The sequence below is a fragment of the Physeter macrocephalus genome, chromosome 4 (genome assembly GCF_002837175.3).
Source record: "Physeter macrocephalus isolate SW-GA chromosome 4, ASM283717v5, whole genome shotgun sequence".
Taxonomy (NCBI): Eukaryota; Metazoa; Chordata; class Mammalia; order Artiodactyla; family Physeteridae; genus Physeter; species Physeter macrocephalus.
The window spans coordinates 133,671,180-133,696,469 of record NC_041217.1 but is presented as its reverse complement, the minus strand read 5'-3'; the positions used below and the strand labels follow the sequence as shown (position 1 = coordinate 133,696,469).

The window sequence follows — 25,290 nt, the reverse complement described above, 5'->3', positions numbered from 1 at the left end:
ACTGATCTTCCCAATAACATAATAAATGCCATTTATGATGTGTGGAATCTCCTGTAGTGTTGTCTCCCTCTTCTAGTGAAACAGGCTTGCATGTTTAATATTCATGTATACAATATACATGCACACACACATGTACACACTATCACGTGCTTTGCCTTTGCATGGTTAGTTGACTGTATAAATGAAAGCACAGAGAAAGCTACTTCTGTCCTAGAATAAGAATCCACTTTCAGCATGTTGTGTCCTTGCTTCCTTAGTAAACATCACTTGTTCTTCTGAATTCTCTGACTCTCTCAATTCTTAACCCCTGTTTACCTGGATGAAAGGCATTTTCCAATCTTTCCTATAGGATTTTTTGGTTTTGGGGGTCTGTAAATTCCAATTCCTTCCACTCCTCTGGAATTCTAACTCCTGTATCCTGGACTTCTTCCAAATATATCCTTCCAGATATATTCTGCCTATTGGAGTTCCAATTGTGTCTCAATTTCCAGTATTCTTCTGTATTTTGAATCCTGGCTCTGCCTCTTGTTGGCTGTGGTCCTTGAGAGATTCAGTTGGCTTCTCTGAGACTCCGTTGTTGTTGTTGTTGTTGTTCATTTATTAAATGGGTATTATAACATCTACCTAGATCTTGTACTTATTTGTAAGTGTTAAATGAGTTAATGTAAGTAGAGCATTTAGTGCAGTGTTTGGCACTGTAGGAAGAACTCAGTAAAGCTTGGCAGTGAAAGTTGTTGTGAATGGAATTGCAGTAACAGTGGTCATTATCCAAGGTAACCTCATGACTGGAGTTTGTCTGGCTAAGGACAACACATGAGTTAATATGGTTCTGGATCCTCTTTCATGAAACATGAAACATGCACTGTTAATTAATGCTCCCAAACAGCATGCTAATCTCTGCCAGCAATAAATCACATCAGTCCCTACAATTTGTTGTCCCTAAGGAACAGAGTACCACCTGCTGACCTCACTGGGAGCTGGTAGAGGGTGTGAGAAATGAACACTTGGCCTTAGAAAAATATTTGTTTTCCATTGTGAAAGATTATTTGGTATTGTCATATTGTCTATTGTTAGCGTAAAACATAGCCCAGTGTAAGTAATTCCTGGACCAATTCTGCACATTTCACAATTCCTTTTCTCTCTTGTTTTTCTCCTCTTGGGCACAGAAAACAAACAATTGTGAAATGTAATCCACAGGCAGAACACAGATCATAACTGTGCCTTCTATTTTTTTAACTTGAATTTTTATTTTAGTGTCTTCTAATCACTTTTAAATTTCTATTAAACAAGATATTGCTTGATTTCCAAAGGGATGGCCAATTTATCATATAAGGGATTAGATGTAAAAGCAGGAAGAGGAAATCTTTTACTGTAAACATTCTGATTTCTTTAGCACATCACTTTCCTCCTGGTTGATTGAAATTTGGGAAATGATTATTAGACTTACACAGTAAATATTGAACTTACATTATATAAATGCTCCTAGAACCTACATAGTATATATGCACTCCTACTTTCAAAGTTAGCCAGTTATGTATCTCAGTATGTATTATTCTTAGTGAATAATATAACTGTGCCTTCTTACTATAAACCTAGTGCCCTGAGGTAGCCTTCTAGAGATGACTGAACCTGAAATCTAATTTTGGTTACCTTGGGTGGGGACAGGTAGCCAGAGAACGAGCGATCTTCTTTTCGAAAACTCAGGTTGAGATTCTCCATGTTGAGTTTGCCCTTGGTTGCCCTTAGTGCCATCTTCAAGATCTCCAACAGGTGGTGGTTCACTTCTGACTGGGAGTTGGAGTCTTGAGGGGCAGTACTGCTTGGAGAGGCAGGAGAAAGGCTGTGAAAAGATGATCCACTCAAAGCTGTATGGCTGATTCACTTTGCTCTACAGCAGCAACTAACACAGCACTGTAAAGCAATTATACTCCAATGAAGATGTGAAAAAAAAAATGGTTCTGAAGAACCTAGGGGCAGGACAGGAATAAAGATGCAGACGTAGAGGGGTGGGATAGGGAGGGTGGGAGGGAGATGCAAGAGAGAGGGGATATGGGGATATATGTATATGTATAGCTGATTCACTTTGTTCTACAGCAGAAACTAACACACCATCGTAAAGCAATTATACCCCAATAAAAATGTTAACAAAAAAAAAGCTGCTGTGTGTTTTCACACCACACCTCTCACCCCAATATATACTGTGGAATGAGAGGACCCGCCTAGTAAGGCCTTCTAAATCTGGGTAACCTCGTCATGGGACTACATGTGGAGATTGCATGGATTAACTAAAGTCTGTTCCACTCTAGTGAGTCCCACAGTCTGTTCTCCCAGAGGTACCAACCAATTGAACTAGAACATAGACCAAAACTTGTAATCCACTAACTCTTTTTTTCCAGGTTAGAAAAACTTAGAAGTGACCATAGTAGTTTACTTTTCCTGCTTGATCTTACTTTTCTTAAGCCCAGGTAATTATTGATACCAAATCAAATTTCCAAACTGTCCATTGCCACAAGCAAAGCAAAGCAAAGCAAAGCAAAGCAAAGCAAAGCAAAGCAAAGCAAAGCAAAGCAGATCCTACCAGATCCCTGTAACCAGGGAATCTATATAGAAGGAAATCTTGAACCAGGTGAACTTCCTGCATTATCCTCGACTCTGCTCTTTGTATCTGGAAAACCCAGAAAATGTTTGGGAACAATTATTTACTTACCGTCTGGCATGCAAATGTAAGTAGTTATTAAAATAGTGTATCTAACTGACTATTGTTACTTTAAATAATTGGCAAAAAACAACAGGGTGATGAAATGTTATAGTCATTTATTTTGTGAAACTAGTTTGAGATGTTTACTCATTTAACATTCAAATGTATGTGTCCTCCCAGATCCAAGCTGCACTATCTTCTCCACAGTGAAGCTTTTCCTTATTTCCACTCCCTCAACTTAAGTGCCACTTCCCTAGAGGGACGTTCCATGACATCCCCCAACCTCCACTCATGTAAATCAGTTTCCTTTCAGTGGTGTGCCGGTAAATCTTTAACGACTAGCTCTCCAAGATAAAGCCCTAACCTGTAGCATTACTAATTTTCACGGTGCTAACACTCCCACCATGGCTGATTTCAAGCTGCCAATATGATGTCCCTGAATGAGGAACTGGGAATTGAGGCTCACTGGAGGCCCTCCTGTTGCTCCAGAACCCCCTGATTGAGAGACTCTTTTATAGTTCTTTGTTCTTTTCCTTAATACGTCTCCCTCAAGTTGCAATTGCTTCCTTATTCTTTTAGCTGTTGTTTCCTGTCTGACCTCCTCCCTAGTAGACTGCTCCATAAGACGTGGGCTGAGTCTGTTTTGCTCCTATATCATGTGGATCTTGTACAGATTGGCCTTACCTATCTGATGTATCTGTCTCAGATTTGAATCAGAAGTTTTCCTTCCTCTTTCCTTTTCTTGCAACACCGGTTCCTGGGGGTAGGAATTCGCAAGGTTTTGGCCTTCGGCTCAGCACACGGAGTACTGAATGGGCAGGTGTTATATGGAACCCATTTACTGCAGCTGGTGGATTTCGTAGAAAAACCTGCTGCAGGAGTTTACTTCATCTGGTCCAACTTAGGTGATGAGAGCCGTTGCCACTCCTGCTGCCACTGGTGATGCTGGAGGCTTTTTAAACATCACAGAGTGCCCCATATAAGGCTCTACCTGACGGAACCGGGGAGGGCCTCTTTCTGAGCTGTACATTAATTAACAAAGAGCCTGGATTAATTACAGGTCATCAGTCCTGCACTTCCATAAACACACTGTCTGGTTTATATAGAGCAGCATCTTCTCTGAGGAATTCAAAATGATGTCTTTATGCACCTTTTCTATACGGTAGATATCCGAATGTCCCTGCGAGTGAAGCGATGCAAGCTCTCTGGATAACTGGAGTGCCAATGACATTCCACAGATATTCATTGAGCATCTCCCATGTGCCAGGAGCTATGCTAGAAGTATGCTGGACACTGAGTTGGCCAGGAAAGATACCATTCCTAACCTCAAATGTCAAAGAAGTAATTACAAGAACAATGACTGTTATAAAGGGAAAGGGCTATGGGGTCATATAGCAACGAGATATAACCTAGTCTAGGGCTCAGGACAAGTGTTCTAGCTAGGATTCGTAAGACCCACATCTGCCAATAAGTGGCAATATGTTCTGGTGCATCGTCTACTACCCTTCAGGGCACAAATCTCACTATCTGTTCTATGTGAAGTGTGGTTGCTGATTATTAAATATTGCCAGGGCTTTACAGCTCTCAGCAGGGCAATTGTGCCAAGTGATAGTTGACTGGTGTACCCACATGGCAGCATCACTTTCTTTGGACTGTGAGCCCCTGAGGGAGAGACTGGGCCTTGCCAATCTCTGAATTCACTGTGCTCAGAAAAGTGTGCCTGACAAGCAGCTGGCATTCAATGAATGTGTGCTGAATGAAGTATTGCAGTCAAAAAGGGCACATCATAGGAAGGAATCAAGTCTATTACTTGGCCCAGGGATATTTTTATAGGACACTGTGCCTTTTTCCTAGAGTGAAGTGATACACTTCAATGCCATGGCTCTTAACCACTATGTCACATTATTTGTAACGGGAAAGAGTGTCTTCTGGTAGGATAGTTTAAAATAGTAAAAAACACTTATATAGCACTTACTATCTATCAGGTACTATTTTTAAGAACTTTGCATTGACTAACTCAGTTCCTCTCACAAATCTATGAAGTGAAGGGAAATCTATCATTGTTCCCATTTTACAGTTGGAGAATGGAAGCACAGAGAGGGTAAGTGACCAGCCAAATGTTGCAGAGCCACTAATGGGCAGAAACAGGAATTGAACCCAGGCTTCTGTCAATGGAAGTTATGCTCCTAACCACTGCACTTTGTCATTTTTCGTGGAGAACACAGAGACTATCATGCTTTACTGTGCCTCATTTCTAACGCTATTCCTCACATCCTATTTTTACACTGAGTCATTTCTTTCCTTTGAGATTATGTGAAGGAATTTTTGACTTCTGTACCTGAAACCTTTCTCTGCTAGTGCCTGTAACCCAGGAGTTCACTGAGCGAACATATTTCTGGAATCATACTGTATGAACTGGAGCTCTGCCCCGGTATACACTCATTTCTTATTTCATAATGAGGTTTTTCATTTTCACATGGCAACTTCATAAAAAAGACACATGCTTGACGTTAAGAAGCTGGTAATTGTTGCAAATTACTTTCTATGCTGGCCTGCGTACAAGAGAGAAAAAAAACTATAAGCAGAAGCCAACTGTTGGTGAAGAGCAAAGCGATTCTGAATTAGGTGAAGTTTTCGAGTGTACGACCTCCACAATCCCTGCCAGCTCTTGAAGTCTACAAACACTATGCCCACAAAAAGGGAGAAAAGTACCTTTGATGGCTACCACCCTGAGTTTCTTTCACCTTGTTGTCCTCAACTCTTTTGTTTTGCTGTGGATCATCTGAAACTGCAACTTTTAAAAACCAGAGTAGCTTTTCATAACTCACCTGAAAATTAAATATCAAACAGAGGGCTTCCCTGGTGGCACAGTGGTTGAGAGTCCGCCCGCCGATGCAGGGGACACGGGTTCGTGCCCCGGTCCGGGAAGATCCCACATGCCGCGGAGCGGCTGGGCCCGTGAGCCATGGCCGCTGAGCCTGCGCGTTCGGAGCCTGTGCTCCGCAATGGGAGAGACCACAGCAGTGAGAGGCCCTCGTACAGCAAAAAAAAAAAAAAAGAAAAAAATCAAACAGAACATCCTCATTTAATTTACATGTAGGGGAAAGAAGATGGCTGCTGAGATAAAATGTATTTGGAAAAGTTTTAGCATTAAAACTGTTAAAAACAGGTTTTAAAATATAATAATTATTAGTGCTTTTTACCAACTATCCCTTTTATTTTCCCTTCTGGACATACGGTAAAATAATACTTCCTGGTTGTCTTGTGGTTGAGTAGGGTGATGACCAGTTCTGGCCAGTGAGTTGTGAGCAGAAGTGACATGTGCTACTTCTGGGCTGAGGATTAAACTGCTGACATGACACCCTCCAGGTCTCTCTTTTTCCCCTCTGCCATCACATCCAAAAATCCTGCAGAGTGGATGCTTCATCAGCATGGGTTTGGAGCTAAGATGATGATGGTACTGAGAAGAGCCTGGGGTGGACTCATTATGAAAAGTAAACTTTTATTGTTTTAAGCCACTGGAACTTTGGGGCAATTTTTTACAACAGTGTAACCTAGCCTCTAGCTTCTCTCTCTCACACACATCTCTTACATAGATATATTCAACAGATGTAGTCAGATTGCTTAGGGGCAAGGCCTTATTTACCTAGGTGAAAAACTCAAGACTTTTTTTTTTTTTTTTTTTTACGTTGGAAAGGACTAAAAGAATGTCATCATTTCCATTGCTGGGCTGGATGACATGCTAGGGACTCTGGTCTGGTGGGCAGACAACTCGGGGGCAGTAGAGGGCATAGCAGTGGGGACAGGAAGCCAGATAAGGTCCTGATAGTAACTAGATCTCAGGCTGGAGAATTGGCTTGAACTGAAGATTCAGAGAGTTTGTACTAATAGGTTGATGTTGTATTGCTAAATACTTCTCATAAATATACAACTGAATCTATTTTCACAGATTAGGGATGCGCAGGAGATAGAACTAACATTTATTTGAGTACCTACTAAATGCTAAACATGAGACCAGGTAATTTGCGTTTATTATACTACTAAACCCTCAGATTAGCCCTATGAGATTGGTTTTGGCCTGTCCATCAACACATGCTCACAAATGATTTATCCATTGGTATTATTTCTTCCTATTTTAGGATATTTTCCTTTAGCTCCCAGAATTTGGTTACACTTGGACTATGCTTTGTATTCACTCACAATGTGAGCTTGGGAAGTGCAGTGCTCAGAGAAAGAACCCTTGTCTCATCTTCGGGGAGCCTTTATCTCTGTCCTGGGTCTACTTTTTTTTTTTTTTTTTTTTTTTGCGGTACGCGGGCCTCTCACTGTTGTGGCCTCTCCCGTTGCGGAGCACAGGCTCCGGACGCGCAGGCTCAGCGGCCATGGCTCACGGGCCCAGCCGCTCCGCGGCATGTGGGATCTTCCCGAACCGGGGCACGAACCCATGTCCCCTGAATCGGCAGGCGGACTCTCAACCACTGCACCACCAGGGAAGCCCCCGGGTCTACTATTAATTCTCTGGGTGCCCTGAGCAAGTTCCTTAACCCCTCTGGGTTTCAGTTTCCTAATCAGTGAAATGATGGTGGTGAATTATATTTCAAAGATACCTCCCACCTCTTAACTCTCTAGGAACTGTCATGATACATCTTCGTTAAGTTCTCCATTCTAACCTCAGAGCCTATAGACTGATCAGCTTGTAAATAGACTCAGGTGGGCCCATTATCTTGATTCTGTAAGTATCCCAATGGTGTTAAGAGCAGACAATGAAAGTTTGGACAGGAAACCCTTTAAAGAGAAATTAAACAAGGCTGAGACCTAAATCTGTTTTCTATTTGGGTCTTATCTGACTAGAGATTTCCACATATGAATATAAATATGCTTTGAATCTTATGGGTCAATAGTAAAGGTTATTTTCAAGAAAGAAACTTACCTTTTAACTCTATTACTCTGGTGGGTACAAGTCAAGTAAACAAAAGGAACCCACACTTAAAATAACAAGATGGTCATACCATTTCAGGAGATCCCCTTCCAGAAAATCGCTGGCAAAGGATCTTGACTGTTGGTAACTGCAGAGGGACCTCAAGCCTCAAGAAGAGGCGGCTCAGCTGAGATTGGAGAAGAAATCCTGAAGAGACAGGATCTTCAGCTCTTTCTGAAGCTTGTCTAATAAGCCAGAACTCAAAAGGCATGACTTGAGTTCTCTTCTGACCAGAAAGAAGAAAAGTGTCTTCTTTTGTTTTTCCACTTGGCCTCTGGCCAATATCCTGAAACAACAACAGTAATAACAAATTAACAGGGCTCTAAAACAAAATGACTAAATGCTAATGCAAGGAAGAAGAAGCCTAGTTGGGCTGGTATCAAAGCATCCACTTTTAGGCCTTATCCTAAAAGGAACAGGAAAGAACACTTACACTTGAAAGTAAGTATTCAGTCTGGGTATATTCATTAGTTTACAATGTCTCAGGACCTTTTTCTTTAGGAGAAGAAAAGAAGGAAATCATTTCAGAGTACATGCTCTGTTAGAAGGCTCCTTAACGCGTATCATCTGTCTTTTACAAAATAATTTTTTGATTATATGAGAATTTAGAATAACACTAAATTTAGAATTTAGAATAATAAATCTTAGAGACCCATTGGATCCGAGAGGAGGAAGGGGGAAGTAAGATGCAATGTTCAGGGGAATCATTTGAGGTTTGTCTGTGAACTCCTCAGGAAAGCTTCCTTGAAAGCTGATGGGACATATGGAGTGTGGTGTCCACCAGTCCATGTTCAGACCTTCTTATCATCTGTTTCACATCAAAATATACAGTCAACAAATAATACCTCTTCAACCACAATAGAAAACAGCCCAACAACTCTTAGGATACAAACATTGGGTTGGTCAGAGCTGTCCCTTGCCATCTGTTCTAAGGATCAGTCTCTAAGGTTTCTCCTGGGGAGGTCATGGATATAGGACAGGGACTGGTCTCCAGTTGGTACAGAGCTGCAGTAGACATTTTCCTGGTTGGGAATCCTAAAGAAACAAAGACAAATGGTAGTAAGGATCAGAGGGGTGGGTGAAGAGAAAGAGAAAAAAAGGGAGAATATGAGTGAGTCAACAAATTCTTTAAAAAAAAAATAAATTTATTTATTTATTTATGGCTGCACTGGGTCTTTGTTGCTGCGCGTGGGCTTTGCTCTAGTTGTGTCGAGCGGGGGCTACTCTTCGTTGCAGTGCTTGGGCTTCTCATTGCAGTGGCTCCTCTTGTTGCAGATCACAGGCTCTAGGTGCGTGGGCTTTAGTAGTTGTGGCACGTGGGCTCAGTAGTTGTGGCTCGTGGGCTCTAGAGCACAGGCTCAGTAGTTGTGGCGCACAGGCTTAGTTGCTCTGCAACATGTGGAATCTTCTCGGACCAGGGCTCAAACCCATGTCCCCTGCGCTGGCAAGTGGATTCTTAACCACTGCGCCACCAGGGAAGTCCGAGTCAACAAACACTTAAAACACATTCACAGTTCCAAATGACTTCAGCCCATGTGGTCACTGAGTCATTGAATCCCCACAAAATAGAAAGGTTACCTCAACATTAACTTCATCATTATGCAATTAACACAAGTTTGATAAATAAATGGACAATTAGACACTTTTTCATTTGTGCAATAAAGAAGGTGTCTGTGACAAAGAAAAAATAGGTAGACCATAAGGTGTTTATAGGCAAATGGAGGGCCATTATTAGAGATAGGGCCATACTTGGGCTGTTTCAATTAGCAAATTCAAGAAGGGCAGCAAAGGCAATTGTGAGCTTTGTCAAGAATGGAATAGAAGAGATTAAAACACCCAGAATATTACACCCCAAGAGCAATGTTATTAAAGGTTACAACAGAATAAATGATGGAACAAGGGTCAATTATAAAATCCCATTCCCTCATGCCATGGTGTATGATGTATTAATAATGTTTTTTATTTTCTGTATTTTATGATGGTTTGACATCTTGGGGGCCTTGCTGGCTAGAGGAGACTGCCCCTTCAAGGGCTAACTAATTCCTAGAGATAGTAAGCAGCTTGCCTGCTAATACATCTTTAATATGTGAACCAACCAATCCTAAGTCCATATCTCCAACCACCTCCTTTATCTAACTCTCACACACCAAGCCAGTATTTCCCCTGCCCTAAATCTACCCAGGTCCAGATATCAGACTGGGGACAGCCCCTCTTTGGGCCTCCAGTGGGCCCAAAGCCCACTGGAATTGTTCAAACCAGCCAGTTGTGATCTATTTACCCTGCCCTGCATTACCTTTCCCATGGAAACCCCAGTAAAGGCTGTGGCCTGTGCTCTCCCCTCACTCCTCTGCCTCCTGATTGACTTTGGTGCTTCCACATGTGGCCCTGCATGATGTGGCATGCCCCCTTTTCACTGGGAAATGTAAATAATACATTCTTTCAAAGGCAGTTGCTTCTATATGTGTCACCTTGCCATACCTGATTAACATAAAATCCTGGGTACATATTGAATCACATGGCTATTTCTAATGTCAAGTCATTGAAAGGAGACATTATCAGAAGGATTCACTGAAAACTGAGTGTCTGTACTCAATTGATAGTTATATTGAATAACCTGTCAGTATGAATAGCAACCTACAGATGCTGTATAGTCATGAAACATTTTAAAGAAAAATCAAGAGGGTCTCTAGAGTGGGCAGAGTGAGAAGGAGTGTCAGAGGGTTCTAAAATAGGCATAGTAATAACACGACATATATTGGGCACATACTCTCTGCAAGGTACCATATGAGTACTTTGTTGATATCATTCAATTTAATCCGTACAACAACCCTATAAGGTAGGTAGTATTTGTACCTTTTTATATTTGGAATGCCGAGGCTTACAGAAGTAACTGTATTCCTTCATTTAAGAAATATTTATGGCTTGCCTAGGCTAGGCCAGGCACTGTGATAGGCCCTACAGTGAATAAAACAGATATGGCCTCTGCTCTCACAGAGCTTGCAGATGATGAGAGGCATGGCAAGCAACTGTGACAGTACACCATGGGATGGTAAGGGACACTATCAGAACAGCCCATGGGTCCATCGAACCTGGACTTGGTGGTCCAGGTCTGGAAGCAATGACATTTAAGTCTAGGCTTGAAAGATGAGCTAGATTTGGATAGGCTAAGGAGTGGAGACTTCTGTGATAGACGGAATGGGAATAAAGGGGGATAAAGAAGAGAAGAGAAGAGAAGAAGGAAGAGTGCAGGAAAAGGAAACTGGATGTAGAAAACCTCAAAGGTGCACACACGTGCCTAAAAGAGAGTAATGGATGCTCTCAGAGCATCACTTAAGTTTTTGGAAAGACAAAAGGCAAGGCTGGAGAGGGAGGCAGGAGAAAGGAGGTGAATAGCCTTAACTCTTGTTAGTATCTGTGCTTTATCCTGAGGGCAGTGGGGAGTCATGGTAATGTTTTTAGTAGATCTAGGACTAGGCTAGACTTCCCCAAAATTTACTCCTTAGTAAATTGTGCAGATAAGATTTGGACCCTGCTTTTCACCTTTCCTCTGGGATGAGAATGATTCCACAGTCCGTCCACAGAACAGTTTCATTCTGCAAGGTATTTAGTTAGGTATTTCAGACATAGTGTTCTCAGAACAATATGTTTCTTTATAAATTACTTGTAATATAAAATATTTATATTTTCAGGTACATATAAATATTTTCTGACTCTGAGAATTGATACACTTCTATATTACAGTATTCTAAAGACTCATTTATCAACACTTATCATTCTCATGGAGTCAAGGTGTTCTTTAGTCTCTTTATTCCCGTTTATACACCAAATTTATTGAGTGCATTTATCTTTGGCACTAGAGATACAGGTGAACAAGACAGGTATGATTGCTGACTGCCCCTCATAGACCTTTTGGCCTAGACATTACAGACTAAATTTTATGGCCTTGCCTATGGAAAGGGGTGGTCAGCAATCATACCTGCCTTGTTCACCTGTACATCTTGTGCCAAAGATAAAGGCACTCAATAAATTTGGTGTATAAATGGGAATAAAGGGGACTAAAGAACACCTTGACTCCATGAGAATGATGTGTTGATAAATGCTTCTTTAGAACCCTATGAGGGCCAGGACTCTCTTGTATCCTGCTGACGCCCAGCGTCAAGAAAAACACTCAACTTGAAGAAGAAACCAAGAAAGACAGTGTCAGAATGATGATGTCTTGTTCAGGCCAAGGGCACGCCAGGCCTCAGATTTCTCCCTTTACTGATATAAATCATCCTGGGCTGTTTTTCAAAAGCAAAGAGTGTTCCTAAAGTGTCAAAGAAGATAAAATGGGAAATTCTGATCAAGAATCACTATGTTTCTGACTTCAGGGGTTGTCAGAGTACCTATAAAGTCTCTGATACTACAGCTTTCTCTCATTTGTTTTACTTTGAATCACAAAATACTGCTTGGGAATGGATGACACAGTAGCCTGAAATGACTGAGCGATGCTAGTTTTGTAATATTGACCTCCAAGAATCGGTACAAATGAAGCACGGAAATTTAACACAGATTCAGCAACTGTCGTTGGGCGTTAGAACTTGAAAGTGTTGGAAGTGTGAACAAGTCTTTTAAAGAGATGGCTTATAAATAAAACTATTTTTAAGTGGTTATATTGTAGAAGACATGAATACTCTGCACCAAGACAAGTGAACACAACAAACTGTCTTAATATTAGGCAATGGATAGCTGTGACTTGGGTGAAAATTTACAGAGACAGCATTAAATGCAGAGTTGAAAAGTTCTATTTCTTAAATAACTTAGGCCAAGGTCTTGATGCATTCTAGAAGGCTGCTAAATGGCTCAAAAAAGGACACTAGTGATAATAAATACAACCATGAGAAAGATGCATGTAAAATATTTGATAGTTTTTGAGAAATGTAGAATTGAAAAAATAGTATTTCCAAATTAATATATATATGATTTTAATATATACTTTAAACATATTAATACAGTAAATATTAGAGTTAATCATTTGGCTTATTTATTTTTGTAAATTTTATATTTGTTTAAATTTTAACTTCTAATTATGGAAAACTTTACACATAGGCACATGTAGCGAGAATAGTATGATGAAACTCCATATACTCATCACCAAGCTTCAGTTATCAACTGAAAACCTTGTATTTTTATATCCACATCACCCCCCACCAGAGATGACGTGAACCCCAGACAATGTATTATTTCATCTGCATTGTTTTAGCATGTATTTATAAAGCAGTGATTTTTACAGTGTGGTCCTTGGGTCACAAGCCTCAGCATCACCTGGAAACTTGTTACAAATGTGAATTCTCAAGACCCACCCTAGACCCACTGAATGAGAATTTCTAGGGTTGGGAGCCTAGAAATCTGTGTTTTAACAAGTACTCCAGTAATTCTAATGCACAACAAAATTTATGAACCACTGACCAAAGGATAAAGATTCTTTTTAAACATAACCACAATGACATTATTACACTAAAAAATTCCTTATTAACAGTAGTTCCTTAATATAATCAACTACCTAGTGAGTGTTCAAAATCCCCCAATTATCTGATAAATAGTATTATTAGCTTGTTTATTCAAATCAGGAGCCAAATAATATCCACATATTGCAACTGGCTAATATCACTTACATCTTTTAAAATTTCTAGTTCTTCCTGGACTTCCCTGGTGGTGCAGTGGTTAAGAATCTACCTGCCAATGCAGGGGACATGGGTTCGAGCCCTGCTGGGAAGATCCCACATGCCGCAGAGCACTTAAGCCTGTGCACCACAACTACTGAAGCCTAGAGCCCGTGCACCGCAGTGAAGAGTAGCCTCTGCTCGCTGCAACTAGAGAAAGCCCGGATGCAGCAGCGAAGATACAATGCAGCCAAAAAAAGAAAAAAAATTTCTAGTTCTTCCTACCCTCCCACCTTTCTTTTCACATTTTTTCCCTTACAATTTATTTGTTGAAGAAGCTGAGTTGTCTGCCCTATAAAGTTTTCCACCGTCTGGATTTTGTTGCTGTTTAACAAATTGTCCCATATATGTCCTGTAAAACAGCAGTTAGATCTAGAATCTTGATCACAGTCAAGTTCAATCGTTTCATAGTTGGTATATTTTCCCATGGAAACAAATGCTGTCAGGTTGTCTTCCTTTTTGTGATATTCACAGGCACTGATAATCATTGCTTTAGTCCATTTTTCTTTCGTTAGGATTTTAGAAAATAGTGGTATTCTCACTCTACTATTACTTCTCATTTATTGGTAGTAATATTTCTCCAAAGAGAGACTGTCCCTTATCAACCATTATCTAAGATACAGTTTGTAGAGAAAAGGCACATTGAATAAATGCTTGATTCTTTACTTCACTAATTTAAAAATTGTTTGTCTCCTAGCTTTCTTCAGAGGTGACCAATTGTTTTTGTTTTTAAACATCACTGTAAACTTATGGATTTAAGCATATTGAATGCCTTTAAATCTATTATAATTATTATTTTTATTGATATCCAAAATGTCCCACTTTGACTAGTGGGAGCCTTTAATTTTTTTTTTTTTTTTTAGTGGGAGCCATTTTAAGTTAGATCCTGAGTCTTTTCTTGACAAGTCTTGGAAGGTCTTTGGTATCTTCATTGTTTTTGGTGTAAGCAGATGTTACAGGCTCAAAGCTGGAATCAGCCTTTAGAATTTACTGAACACAATGCAGGTGGTAGGGTGCTCATTCACATGGGATTGTTTCTACATTTTTCAATGGACAAGGCTAGGAAAGGTATTTTTTTTAAAAAAAGAGTTCATACTGATATTTCCAAATCAGATGTAGGAGTATAGGAGTTTTATATTGTCTCATCAATAGTATAGCTATATTTCATTTCTCCTACACTAGAAATTCCAAGTCCCAAAACCACCAAGATGGTGACTCATTTGCTTTATCCCCCAATACACATACAGAAGAATAATATCAACATAATGGTTACTGAAAACCTTTACAGTTATTTTTTCAAAAAAATTTTCCTTAGAGTATATACCCCACTAGAGACACAGTGAAGTCATTATGTTTTAAAGTTATTTACAATAGTTCCATGCTCTTTGGTTTTGCTGTCAATTAATACATAGGTTCATGTGGTAGCTAGTCTCCAAGGCGGCCCCAGTGATCTCTGCCTCCTAGTACTCATGTTCTTGTGCAGGCCTTCCCCTCCACACTTAATTAGAATTAGTCTGGATAACCAATAGAAGAACACTGTACAAGTGATGGTATGCCACTTCTGAGATTAGGTTATTAAAAAGACATCGGGGCTTCAGTTTTGGTTGTGCACACACACGCTCTCTCTCGCTCTCTCTCTCTTTCTGGGATAACTTATCTTGGGGAAGCCAGATACCATGTCACAAGCAGCCCTATGGAGAGGCCCAAATTGAAAAGAGACAATATCTCTGGCCACAACCAGCAAGTAACTGACGCCTCTGTCAATAGCCACTCAAAGGGGTCTAGAAGTGGATCTTCTAGCCCTGGGTAAGCCTTCAGGTGACTGCTGAAGGCTGACATTTGGCATGAAATTTCATGGGAGACCTTGAGCGAGAACTACTCATCTAAGCCATTCCTGGATTCTTGTCCCTCAGAAACAGTGAGAGATAATATATGGTTATTGGTTTAAGTGGTCACCTTTTCAGACAATTTGTTATGCAGCAATAGATAACTAAAACAGACTTACTTTATTTTGTTTTCAATTTTTAGGGCTTGATTTTTTAAACATTTAAGTTAGTTTTATATTTATGTAAAATATTTAAATAGTTCCAAAGCCAAATCTACAGAACAAGATTTTGTCAGAGATTTGTGGTTTCTATTCTTGATCCCTCTATTATATTCCCTCTAGTCCCAATAGGTAACCATTTTTTTAAAAAAAAGTTTTTATTAATTCCTTCATTTTTAAAAGCATAAGCAATAATAGATATTTAGAAGCATAATCTACATACTTTTCTTCACTTTGCTTTTCTTTAATTAATAGTATATCTAGCTATATTATTCCATACAATCATATATAGTATGGATATATCCATACATTATATATATGTATATGTGTGTATATATATGTGCATATATATGATTCATATATATGGTGATATTCTTCATTACTTTCTACAGTTTTATTAAAGTTTTTATAATACTCCATGTATGGATGTACCTTAGTTTTTTCAACCTGTCCCTTATTGATGGAAATTTAGGTTGTTTACAGTTTTTGATATAATAAGTAATGCTGCAATGAATACCTTCTACATAAATTGTTAAACATATTTCCAGTATACCTTTGGGATAGATTTCTGAAAGTGAGATTTTCATGTCAAAAAATTCATACATAAGTAGTTTTGCTGATTATTGCCTAATTTCCTTCCAAAGTGGTTGTTCCATTTTAAATTTCCTCTACCTTCTAACAAAGTATGTTGTCAATTTTCTGGACTTTTGCCAGTGTAATAGGTGAGAAATTATATCTCAAGGTGGTTTTAACTTACATTCCTTTTATTAAGAGCAAGGCTATATCTTTCGATATGTTTAAGGGTCATTTATATTTATCATTCTGTGACCTGTCTGTTCCTATATTTTGTTCATTTTTCTAATAGTTTACTGTCTTTTTTCTTCTTAATTTTTAGATAGAAGATTCTATCTGTTAGGGATATATTTATCTATGATATAAGTTGCAGATATTTTCCCCAGTTTGTTAAGTATCTATGTGCTTTGCTGATGGTGGTTCTGGCCACATATGTGTAATCAAAATTATCACATTTTTTCTTATTGTATCTGCATGTTGAGTCACAGTTGAGAAAATTTTCCCTTATCTCAGATTATAGAGGAAATTGCCCATTTTCTTGTACTACTGTGCAGTTATTTTTTATATTAAACCCCTGATCCATTTGGAATACATCCTGGTATACATCATTACATGTATAATATGTGAAGAATATACACGATTTAAAATTTTCTCTTGCTAGATAATCCTATATTGCTTATTAAAAAGTCTATGTTTTCCCTACTAATTTGTGATGTCATCTTTATTATACACAAAATTGCAATACGTCATTGGGTCTATTTCTTCACTTTTTTTTTTTCAATTCTATTAGTCTCATCTATTTATCTGCCAAAATAACACTATTTTAGAGACAGAGATTTTACATTTTATATCTGGTAATGCTAGCCATGTACCCACTGCTATTCTATTCAGGGTTTTACTGACTAGTCTTGCTTGTTTATTATTTCAAATTAACTTTATAACCAACTTGACTATTTACAAAACAAAAATCTGATACTATTTTTACTGGAATCACATTAAGTTTATAAATTACCTCAGGGAGGATTGACATCTTGATTTTGTTCATGTTTTTTCCCATTCTTCAGAATTGCGGTAACATACACATGACATAAAATTCATTATCTTCACCATTTTTAAGTGCACAGTTCAGTGGTATTGTCTACTCATGTTACTGTGCAACCATCACCACCATGCATCCACAGAACTCTTTTTTTTTTTTTTTTTTTTTTTTTTTTTGCCGTACGCGGTCCTCTCACTGTTGTGGCCTCTCCCGTTGCGGAGCACAGGCTCCGGAAGCACAGGCTCAGCGGCCATGGCTCACGGGCCCAGCCGTTCCGCGGCATGTGGGATCCTCCAGGACCGGGGTGCGAACCCGTGTCCCCTGTATCGGCAGGCGGACTCTCAACCACTGTGCCACCAGGGAAGCCCACACAGAATTCTTTTTATCATACAAAACTGAAACTCTGTACCTATTAAACAACTGCCTATTCCCTCCTCCCCTCAGGCCCTGGCACCACCATTCTACTTTCTGTCCCTATGATTTGACTACTCTGAGTATCTTGCATAAGTCAAACCATACAGTATTTGCCTTTTTGTAACAGGCTTATTTCACTTAGCAAATGTGAAAATTATCTGTGTTGTAGCCTGTATCAGACTTTCCTACATTTTTAAGGCTGAATAATATTCCATTGTAGGCATACACCACATTTTGCTTATCCATTCATCTGTTGGGTTTCTTCTCCATTTTAGCTATTGTGAATAATGCTGCTATGAACATGGCTGTACAAATATCTCCTGGAGACCTTCCTTTCAACTCTTTTGTGTATTACCAGAAGTGGTCTAGCTGGACCTAATGGTAATTCTATTTTTAACTTTTTGAGAAACTGCTGCACAGCGGCTGTACCATATTACATTCTCACCAACAGTGCACAAGGGTTCCAATTTCTCTACATCCTCGCCAACATTTGTTATTTTCTGTTTTTTATTTCCTTTCTTTCGTTTTTTTTTTTACTAGTAGCTATCCTAATGCGTGTGAGGTGGTACCTCATTATAGTTTTGATTTGCATTTCGCTAATGTGATAGTGATGTTGAATATCTTTTCATGTGCTTATTGGTCATTGTGTATCTTCTTTGGAGAAAGGTCTGTGCAAGGCCTTTGCCCATTTTTGAATCGGGTTGTTTTTGTTGTTGTTGTTGAGCTTTAGGAGTTCTCTATATATTCTGGACATTAATCCCCTTATCAGCTGTATGTTTTGCACATATTTTCTCCCATTCTGTGGGCTGCCTTTCTACGCTCTTGATAGTGTCTTTTGATGCACAGCAGTTTAAAATTTTCATGAAATCCAGTTTGTCAATTTTTTATTCTGGTGCCTGTGCCTTTGGGGTCAGATCCAAGAAATCATTGCCAGATCTAATGTGAAGGTTTTTCCCTATTTTTCCTTTTAAGAGTTTTATAGGTTTAGATCTTAAATTTAAGTCATAGATTCGTTTTGAGTTAATTTTTGTATATGGTGATCATACTTTTGTATGCAGATATCCAGTTTTCTCAGTACCATTTGTTGAAAAAACCGTCTTTTTCCAATTGAATCATCTTAGCATCCTTGTCAAAAAATCATTTCAGGCTTCCCTGGTGGCACAGTGGTTAAGAATCTGCCTGCCAATGCAGGAGACACGGGTTCAAGCCCTGGTCCGGGAAGATCCCACATGCCATGGAGCAACTAAGCCTGTGAACCACAATTACTGAGCCTGCGCTCTAGAGCCTGCCTAATTCTATTCCATTGGTCCATATGTCTGTCTTTATGCCAGTACTATACCATTTTGATTATTGTATCTTTGCAGTTAGTTTTGAAATCAGAAAGTATAAGTCCTCCAGCTTTGTTCTTTTTCAGGATTGTTTTGGATATTCAAGGTCCCTTGAGATTCCATATGAATTTTAGGATGAGCTTTTACATTTATACAAAAAAGGTCTTGGGATTTGGATAGAAATTGATGATGTTAATTTTTTCTGTACAAGAATATAATAGCATGCCTTTCCATCATTCAAATATACTGATGTTTTTCAAGAGTATTTTATATTTTTCCTCATAAATGTTTGGATTTATTTATTTGATTTATTTATTTAGTTAATTTAGTTAAGTATCTATTTGCTATTGTAAATAGTGTTTTCCATTTTATTTTCTAACTAGTTTTTGTATGTACATATGTGTGTGTATATGTATATATATATATATATGAAAGCCATTGATTTGTGGATATTGATGCTATAACTCTATTTTGCCAAATTCTCTTACTGTTCTTTTTTAAAATAAATTTATTTATTTATTTTTGGCTGCGTTGGGTCTTTGTTGCTGCGCGTGGGCTTTCTCTAGTTGTGGTGAGCAGGGGATACTCTTCGTTGTGGTGCAAGGGCTTCTCATCGCAGTGGCTTCTCTTGTTGCAGAGCATGAGCTCTAAGCACGTGGGCTTCAGTAGTTGTGGCTCACGGGCTCTAGAGCGCAGGCTCAGGCGCACAGACTTAGTTGCTCCGTGGCATGTGGGATCTTCCCGGACCGGGGATCAAACCCGTGTCCCCTGCATTGGCGGGCAGATTCTTGACTATTGGGCCATCAGGGAAGTCCCTCTTACTGTTTTAATAGTTTCTTCGTTAGAAATTGTGACAGTTTATATATATAAAATCTTACCATCTGAAAAGAGTTTTTCCTCCTTTTAAATTATTATGCCTGGATTGCTTTCTCTTGTTTAATTATATTAGCTAATACCTCCAACATAATATTAAAAACCAGTAGAAATATTGGGTACTTTGACTTCTCCTGACTCTAATGTGAAAGCCTCTAGTGTTTCTCCATTAAATAATATGTTGGCTTTGGGTTAATATATAGAGAGATACATTTTGGAAACAAAAATGTATATTCTCAAGGAATTTACAGACTTATGGAAGGAGATAGACAAGGAAACAAACTATTTTAATAGTATAATAACATCTGCCATATGCACAGATTGATGTAGATGTACCTTAGAAAAGGCAGTTTTGGTGGTGAGACAATGTTTCTTGATAGACCTGATAACTGTGTTGAGACCCCGATGTAATTAGGAGTTAAATAAAGAAGGAGGGAAGAGAATTTTGCATAAAAGTAATTGCATAGTCAAAGGATAGGAGATAAAAAGAAGCAGAACTCTATTTAGGACATAGAAGTTCAGTTTAGTGAAAGGTGGGGATTGAAGGGAAGTAGACAGTGAACAGAGTTGAGTTGGTACAGTAAGTCAAAGAGTTTGAATTTTCTACTAGGGCAGTGACGATTAAACATGGTGTTCAAGTGTTTTAAGTAGGGACTACACTTGATCAGTGGTTTTGAAATTCCTCCTAAAAGAGGTAGCATATAGATATCCCTGCCCCATTGGTGTTGTGCTTTGCCATGTGGCTTGCTTTGGCCAGTGGGATGTTAGTGGATATGACATAAGCAAAGACATTAAAATGTACTTGTGGTTGAGTAATGCAGTTGTGTTTGTCCTCTTGAAATGTTTCCATTACCATGAGAAGAGCTTGCCTTGAGGAGCCCATTGGATTCAGAACAATAAGAAAAACAGAGCAGACCTGAACCAAATCTGCAGTCTGGAGCCAAGCCTTGGAAGTCCTACTGGAATAAGTAAAAGCTGTCTTACATATGTGATGTGAACAAAAACGATTATTGTTATAAACCACAGAGTATTGGGCTTGCTTGTCCCACAGCATTATTATTACCACAGCTGACCAATAAAGAGAAGAAAGCATAGAAAAATAAGTCCTGTTTTAAGATAATTAAAATCTTCCTACTGATGTGTAATGGTGGTCTGACTAGGATGATGGCAGAAGAAACAGAAGTAAGAGGACACTTTGAGAGACATAAAAAAGATGGAATTTAAAGGGCTCAGTGATTAGTTGGATATCAGAGTTAGGGATGGAGAAGAGGAAAGCATGCCTGGATTTCTTGCTTATGCAACTGGGAGAGTTGTGGGACCTTTCTGTGAGACACAGATCACAGGAAGAAGAGCAGGATCAAAGGTTTGGCTTTGAACTTGTTGAATCTCAGCTGCCAATGCACAGTCAAGTGGAAATGTCCCTGACATCTGTCTATTCATCTATAAAATGAGGATAACATCAATGTGTCTCTACCTACCTCAACGGCTGTTGTGGAGAACAAACAAGATAAAACATGCAAAAGGACTTTGAAAAGAACATACTACCAATCAACTGTGATAATTATTAAAATTAAAGCACTAACATTTTCATGCTGCCAGATGCAAAAAGCACACTTTATTTTTGAAACTGTGCTACTGAGTCTGTTTCTAGTCAAACATTCTTTTTTTATTTTTTGAGAGAAGGCAGAGCTGATGCTTCTGAGAAACAGTGTAAACAACATATATGTATTTTCAAAGACATGGAAGGAGAGAACTTAGAGACAAAAGGTCCTAGAGCTGGCAGTGAGAGGAGCCAGGCTCTAACTGTGAGACCTTGAACCATCATTTAAGCTCTCTGGGCCTCTTATTCTTCATTTGTGAAATGAAAGTTTGTATTTGTTGATTTCTAAGCTACCTTACTGTTCTTGGATACATGAAACTATGGATACTGTTAACATTTTCAGCTTTACTTACCTCCTACTAACGATACTCTTCAAATTTATCTGTAATTTAGAATAGAGTTTCATACTTGCCTGTCCTCACCCATGTTGGCTCAAGTCTCTATCAGCTACTTTTCTTTTAGAGCAAATTCAGCTGGTCCAGATTGCCTGTTACATCTCAGGCAGGAAGGCTTATTTTCATCTGTGTATGAGGAATAAGGATCTAGAAGGAGTTCTGATTGGTTTACTTCTTTCACTGTGGCAGGATTCCCTTTACCACTTAGTCAAGATGGTAATGAGGGTCTCTGTACCAGGCAACTGTGGCTGCCACCTGGCTGCCCAGGACCATACACTAGGCAGACAGAACCAATTAGGCCCCCACTTCCTATGAGGTATTGCTGTGTTTGGTGGCTGGGTATTAGCCCTGCTGAGCCTCCCATCAGAAACCTCCTTGAATACTGGGAGAGGAGCGACAAATCATCTCCCTCTGGCACTACAGAGCTAGCAAAGAATCCAGATTGTGGAGGTCCAAGAATAGCCTACCCAATGAACATTCTGCCTTTTACAATGGCTAGTCCAGAAACTGTACCCCAAATGGGTAACTTGATGTGATAGGGAGAGTGCCAAGAAACAAAATTTCATTTATAAGAGAAAAACTAGAAGTGATTTAAATGCCCATCAATAAGGGATTAGTTAAATGAGCCATGTTATATCCATATAAAAGAATGAATACAGTTTGGGGATTAAGGACCTAGAACCTGGGCCTCAACTGTGGCTCTGACACTTCTCAGCCTTATGACCTGGGCAAAGCACTTGACCTCTTTGTTTTTCAGTTCCTTCATCTATGATCTGAAGATAATAAGTGTTCCTACCTCATTGGGTGCTTGGGGAGTAGTAAGTAAGTTAATATATGTAAAGAGCTTAGAATAGTGCCTGGCACACAGTAAATGCTATATAAATGTTAGTTCTGATTATGACTCTCATAGAGACATTAAACATGATGCTTAGGATGAATTTTTTGAAGCTGGGGGAGAATTCTTGATATGAAGTGAATACACCAGGATAACAAAGAGTATATACATAATGGTTCATATTCAGTGTCCATGCATGGAAGAAAGAAGAGAAAGAAATATACCACTATTTGATTGAGTTTTAATTTCTTCTTATTTATATTCTTCCATTTTACAAAATTTCTACATGAGTATATAATATTTTATAATTAGAAGGATCAATAAAAATTTTAGGAAGGAAAAAGAGAAGTCCCCAGTGTTTGAGACCTTGCAGAACACAGTCTGAGGTCCATTGGTGGACTGGTAACCACTCCAAAGTTTAATCTTTGCAGAGTTCTCATGAGAAAAAGATCCCAAATCCACAGGATTTTATATTCTCATGACTGGAAACTAGCGAGCATCTGAGTGATTTAGTAAGGGCTATTAAAATTATAAACTAAAAATAGTTATGTTAGAGTTTACTGCAGACTCTAATTCAGTATTCTACTAAAATACCTGGCTGTTACTTCATGCTTGGCAGTACTGCAAAACTCCTCTATATGTCTGTTTAATTGCAACTTCAGCAATTTTTGGAAATGCTACTTTGTTACCAATGAATCATTAGTTTGTCTTGATTTGGGTCCAGCTTTCAATTGCTGCTACTCTTGCTTTTTAATTACAAATTAATAATCATTTAGATTCATCATTACCAAGTTAGTTTGTTGTGGATTGTTTGGTTGATTCTTAACAGAGTGCAGTGATAATATATTTATATCAAGATAGTTTAAGGCTGATAATTTTTTGATATCTAGACATATTTCATTGGATTTTGAATATAAACGATCTTTTCCTGTAATGTTAAAGCAGACAAACCCTCCCCCTCCAGCACACCCCAAATTTGCATGTACGGTGACATCACTGTATACCTATCACTGAGTTAGTCACAGATAGAATAGGTTGACCAATTCAGTTAGTGGTCAGCAAAGATGCAATATACAAAATGACCTTAAAATTCATTTTCAGATGAAAAAAAATGATTCTAATCCTATCTGACGCAAAATGTGTTAATTACCATTAGTAGAAGTGTGTGTTGGTGTGAGTCTATGTTTCCAACCTAACTCTGAATTTTCCTAGACAATTACCAAGAAAAGTTCAGGTATTTGTTACTCACTTTGCCATTCAGAAATCTGCAACTAAGTGCTCCCGTTCGGAGTTTCTGGTTGCCCTCTGGTTTCTGGTTTTTCTCTGGGTGCTTGCTCTTTTCCACATCATCTGGGTCATGATTGATTTGATGATCTGTGGGATTAGTAGAAGCTGGGGGTCTCTGCTAATCTGCTTTGCAGTACCAGTCACTGATTTCTGGAGAACTGTTTGAGTTTCTGCCTTCAAGTTCTCATTCTCCTTGCTGGGAAGAAACAGTTTTGCACTTTGTTACTCAGGGTAGACTCCATCTGCACTATGCTGGCATAAGAAAGGGAAAGTATTAGCATGGTGTTGGGAACATTGGTAACTTAGCATGGCGTAATGAAGAAGTAAACGTTGGTTATTTGTCTAGGGATCATTTAACATAGAGAGACCATGTTATTCTCTTCTCAGGCTTTATCTTCCATATACTCATAATCTGTCCACCTGCTCCAAAACTCTTACTGTAAGAAACGGCAGTGTCAAAGATGAACCATAAAGGGGGCTTCTCATTGTGGTGGCTTCTCTTGTTGTGAAGCACGGGCTCTAGGCGCACAGGCTTCAGTAGTTGTGGCATGCGGTCTCAGTAGTTGTGGCACATGGGCTTAGTTGCTCTGCGGCATGTGGGATCTTCCCAGACCAGGGCTTGAACCTGTGTCCCCTGTCCCTTGCATTGGCAGGTGGATTCTTAACCACTGCACCACCAGGGAAGCCCAAGGCATTGTTTTAAATATAGAAAACTTCTTTGGAAATAAGAAAAACAAATGCTCATGGTCACATAAATAGATATAATTCTTATAGTGAATGACCACACTAAACATGTTAAGAGTCAGGAACTTGAAATTTTTAACCTAGTAAATCAATTTTTAAGAATGTATATTAAGGAAAAATGCAGATAAAGAAAAATTTAAAACTCTAAGTATTTTTTAATAGATGGATATGTTGAGTATTTCATTCTATGTTCATATGAGAGAATGTATGGAGCCATTAAAATAGTTATGAATAATTTTAATGACAAAAGAAAATGTCTAGTTATACAAATAAATGAAAATATATAATTATCTTAACTATAAATTCATGTATAGATATATATGTGTTCATGTGTTAGAATATATCTAGAAGGAAATGTCAGAAGTAAACAGTAAGTATCTCCTAATAGAAGTTAGGATATTGCATTATGCTATATTATATCTTATAAAACTATTATTCTAAATTTCCTACATGAGGAAATGTTATTTTATTATCAGGAAAAATAAATTTAAAAATAGCTATGCCTTAGGCAGAACACTCTATGACATAAATCACAGCAAGATCCTTTTTGACCCACCTTCTAGAGTAATGGAAATAAAAACAAAAATAAACAAATGGGACCTAATGAAACTTAAAAGCTTTTGCACAGCAAAGGAAACCATAAATAAGATGAAAAGACAACCCTCAGAATGGGAGAAAATATTTGCAAATGAAGCAACTGACAAAGGATTAATCTCCAAAATATACAAGCAGCTCATGCAGCACAATATCAAAAAAACAAACAACCCAATCCAAAAATGG

General features: G+C 38.7%; 1 protein-coding gene across 1 annotated transcript in view; it reads right to left on the bottom strand.

The window, feature by feature from the left end:
• C4H1orf87 (chromosome 4 C1orf87 homolog) overlaps positions 1-25,290 on the bottom strand; it is a 137,160-nt gene that overhangs the window by 55,512 nt on the left and 56,358 nt on the right. Inside the window, 8 exon segments of the mRNA XM_024119951.1 lie at positions 1,651-1,816; positions 5,411-5,526; positions 7,708-7,841; positions 7,844-7,911; positions 7,913-7,962; positions 8,570-8,714; positions 23,733-23,877; positions 23,880-23,962. Of these exon segments, the coding sequence (XP_023975719.1) occupies positions 1,651-1,816; positions 5,411-5,526; positions 7,708-7,841; positions 7,844-7,911; positions 7,913-7,962; positions 8,570-8,714; positions 23,733-23,877; positions 23,880-23,962 (907 nt within the window).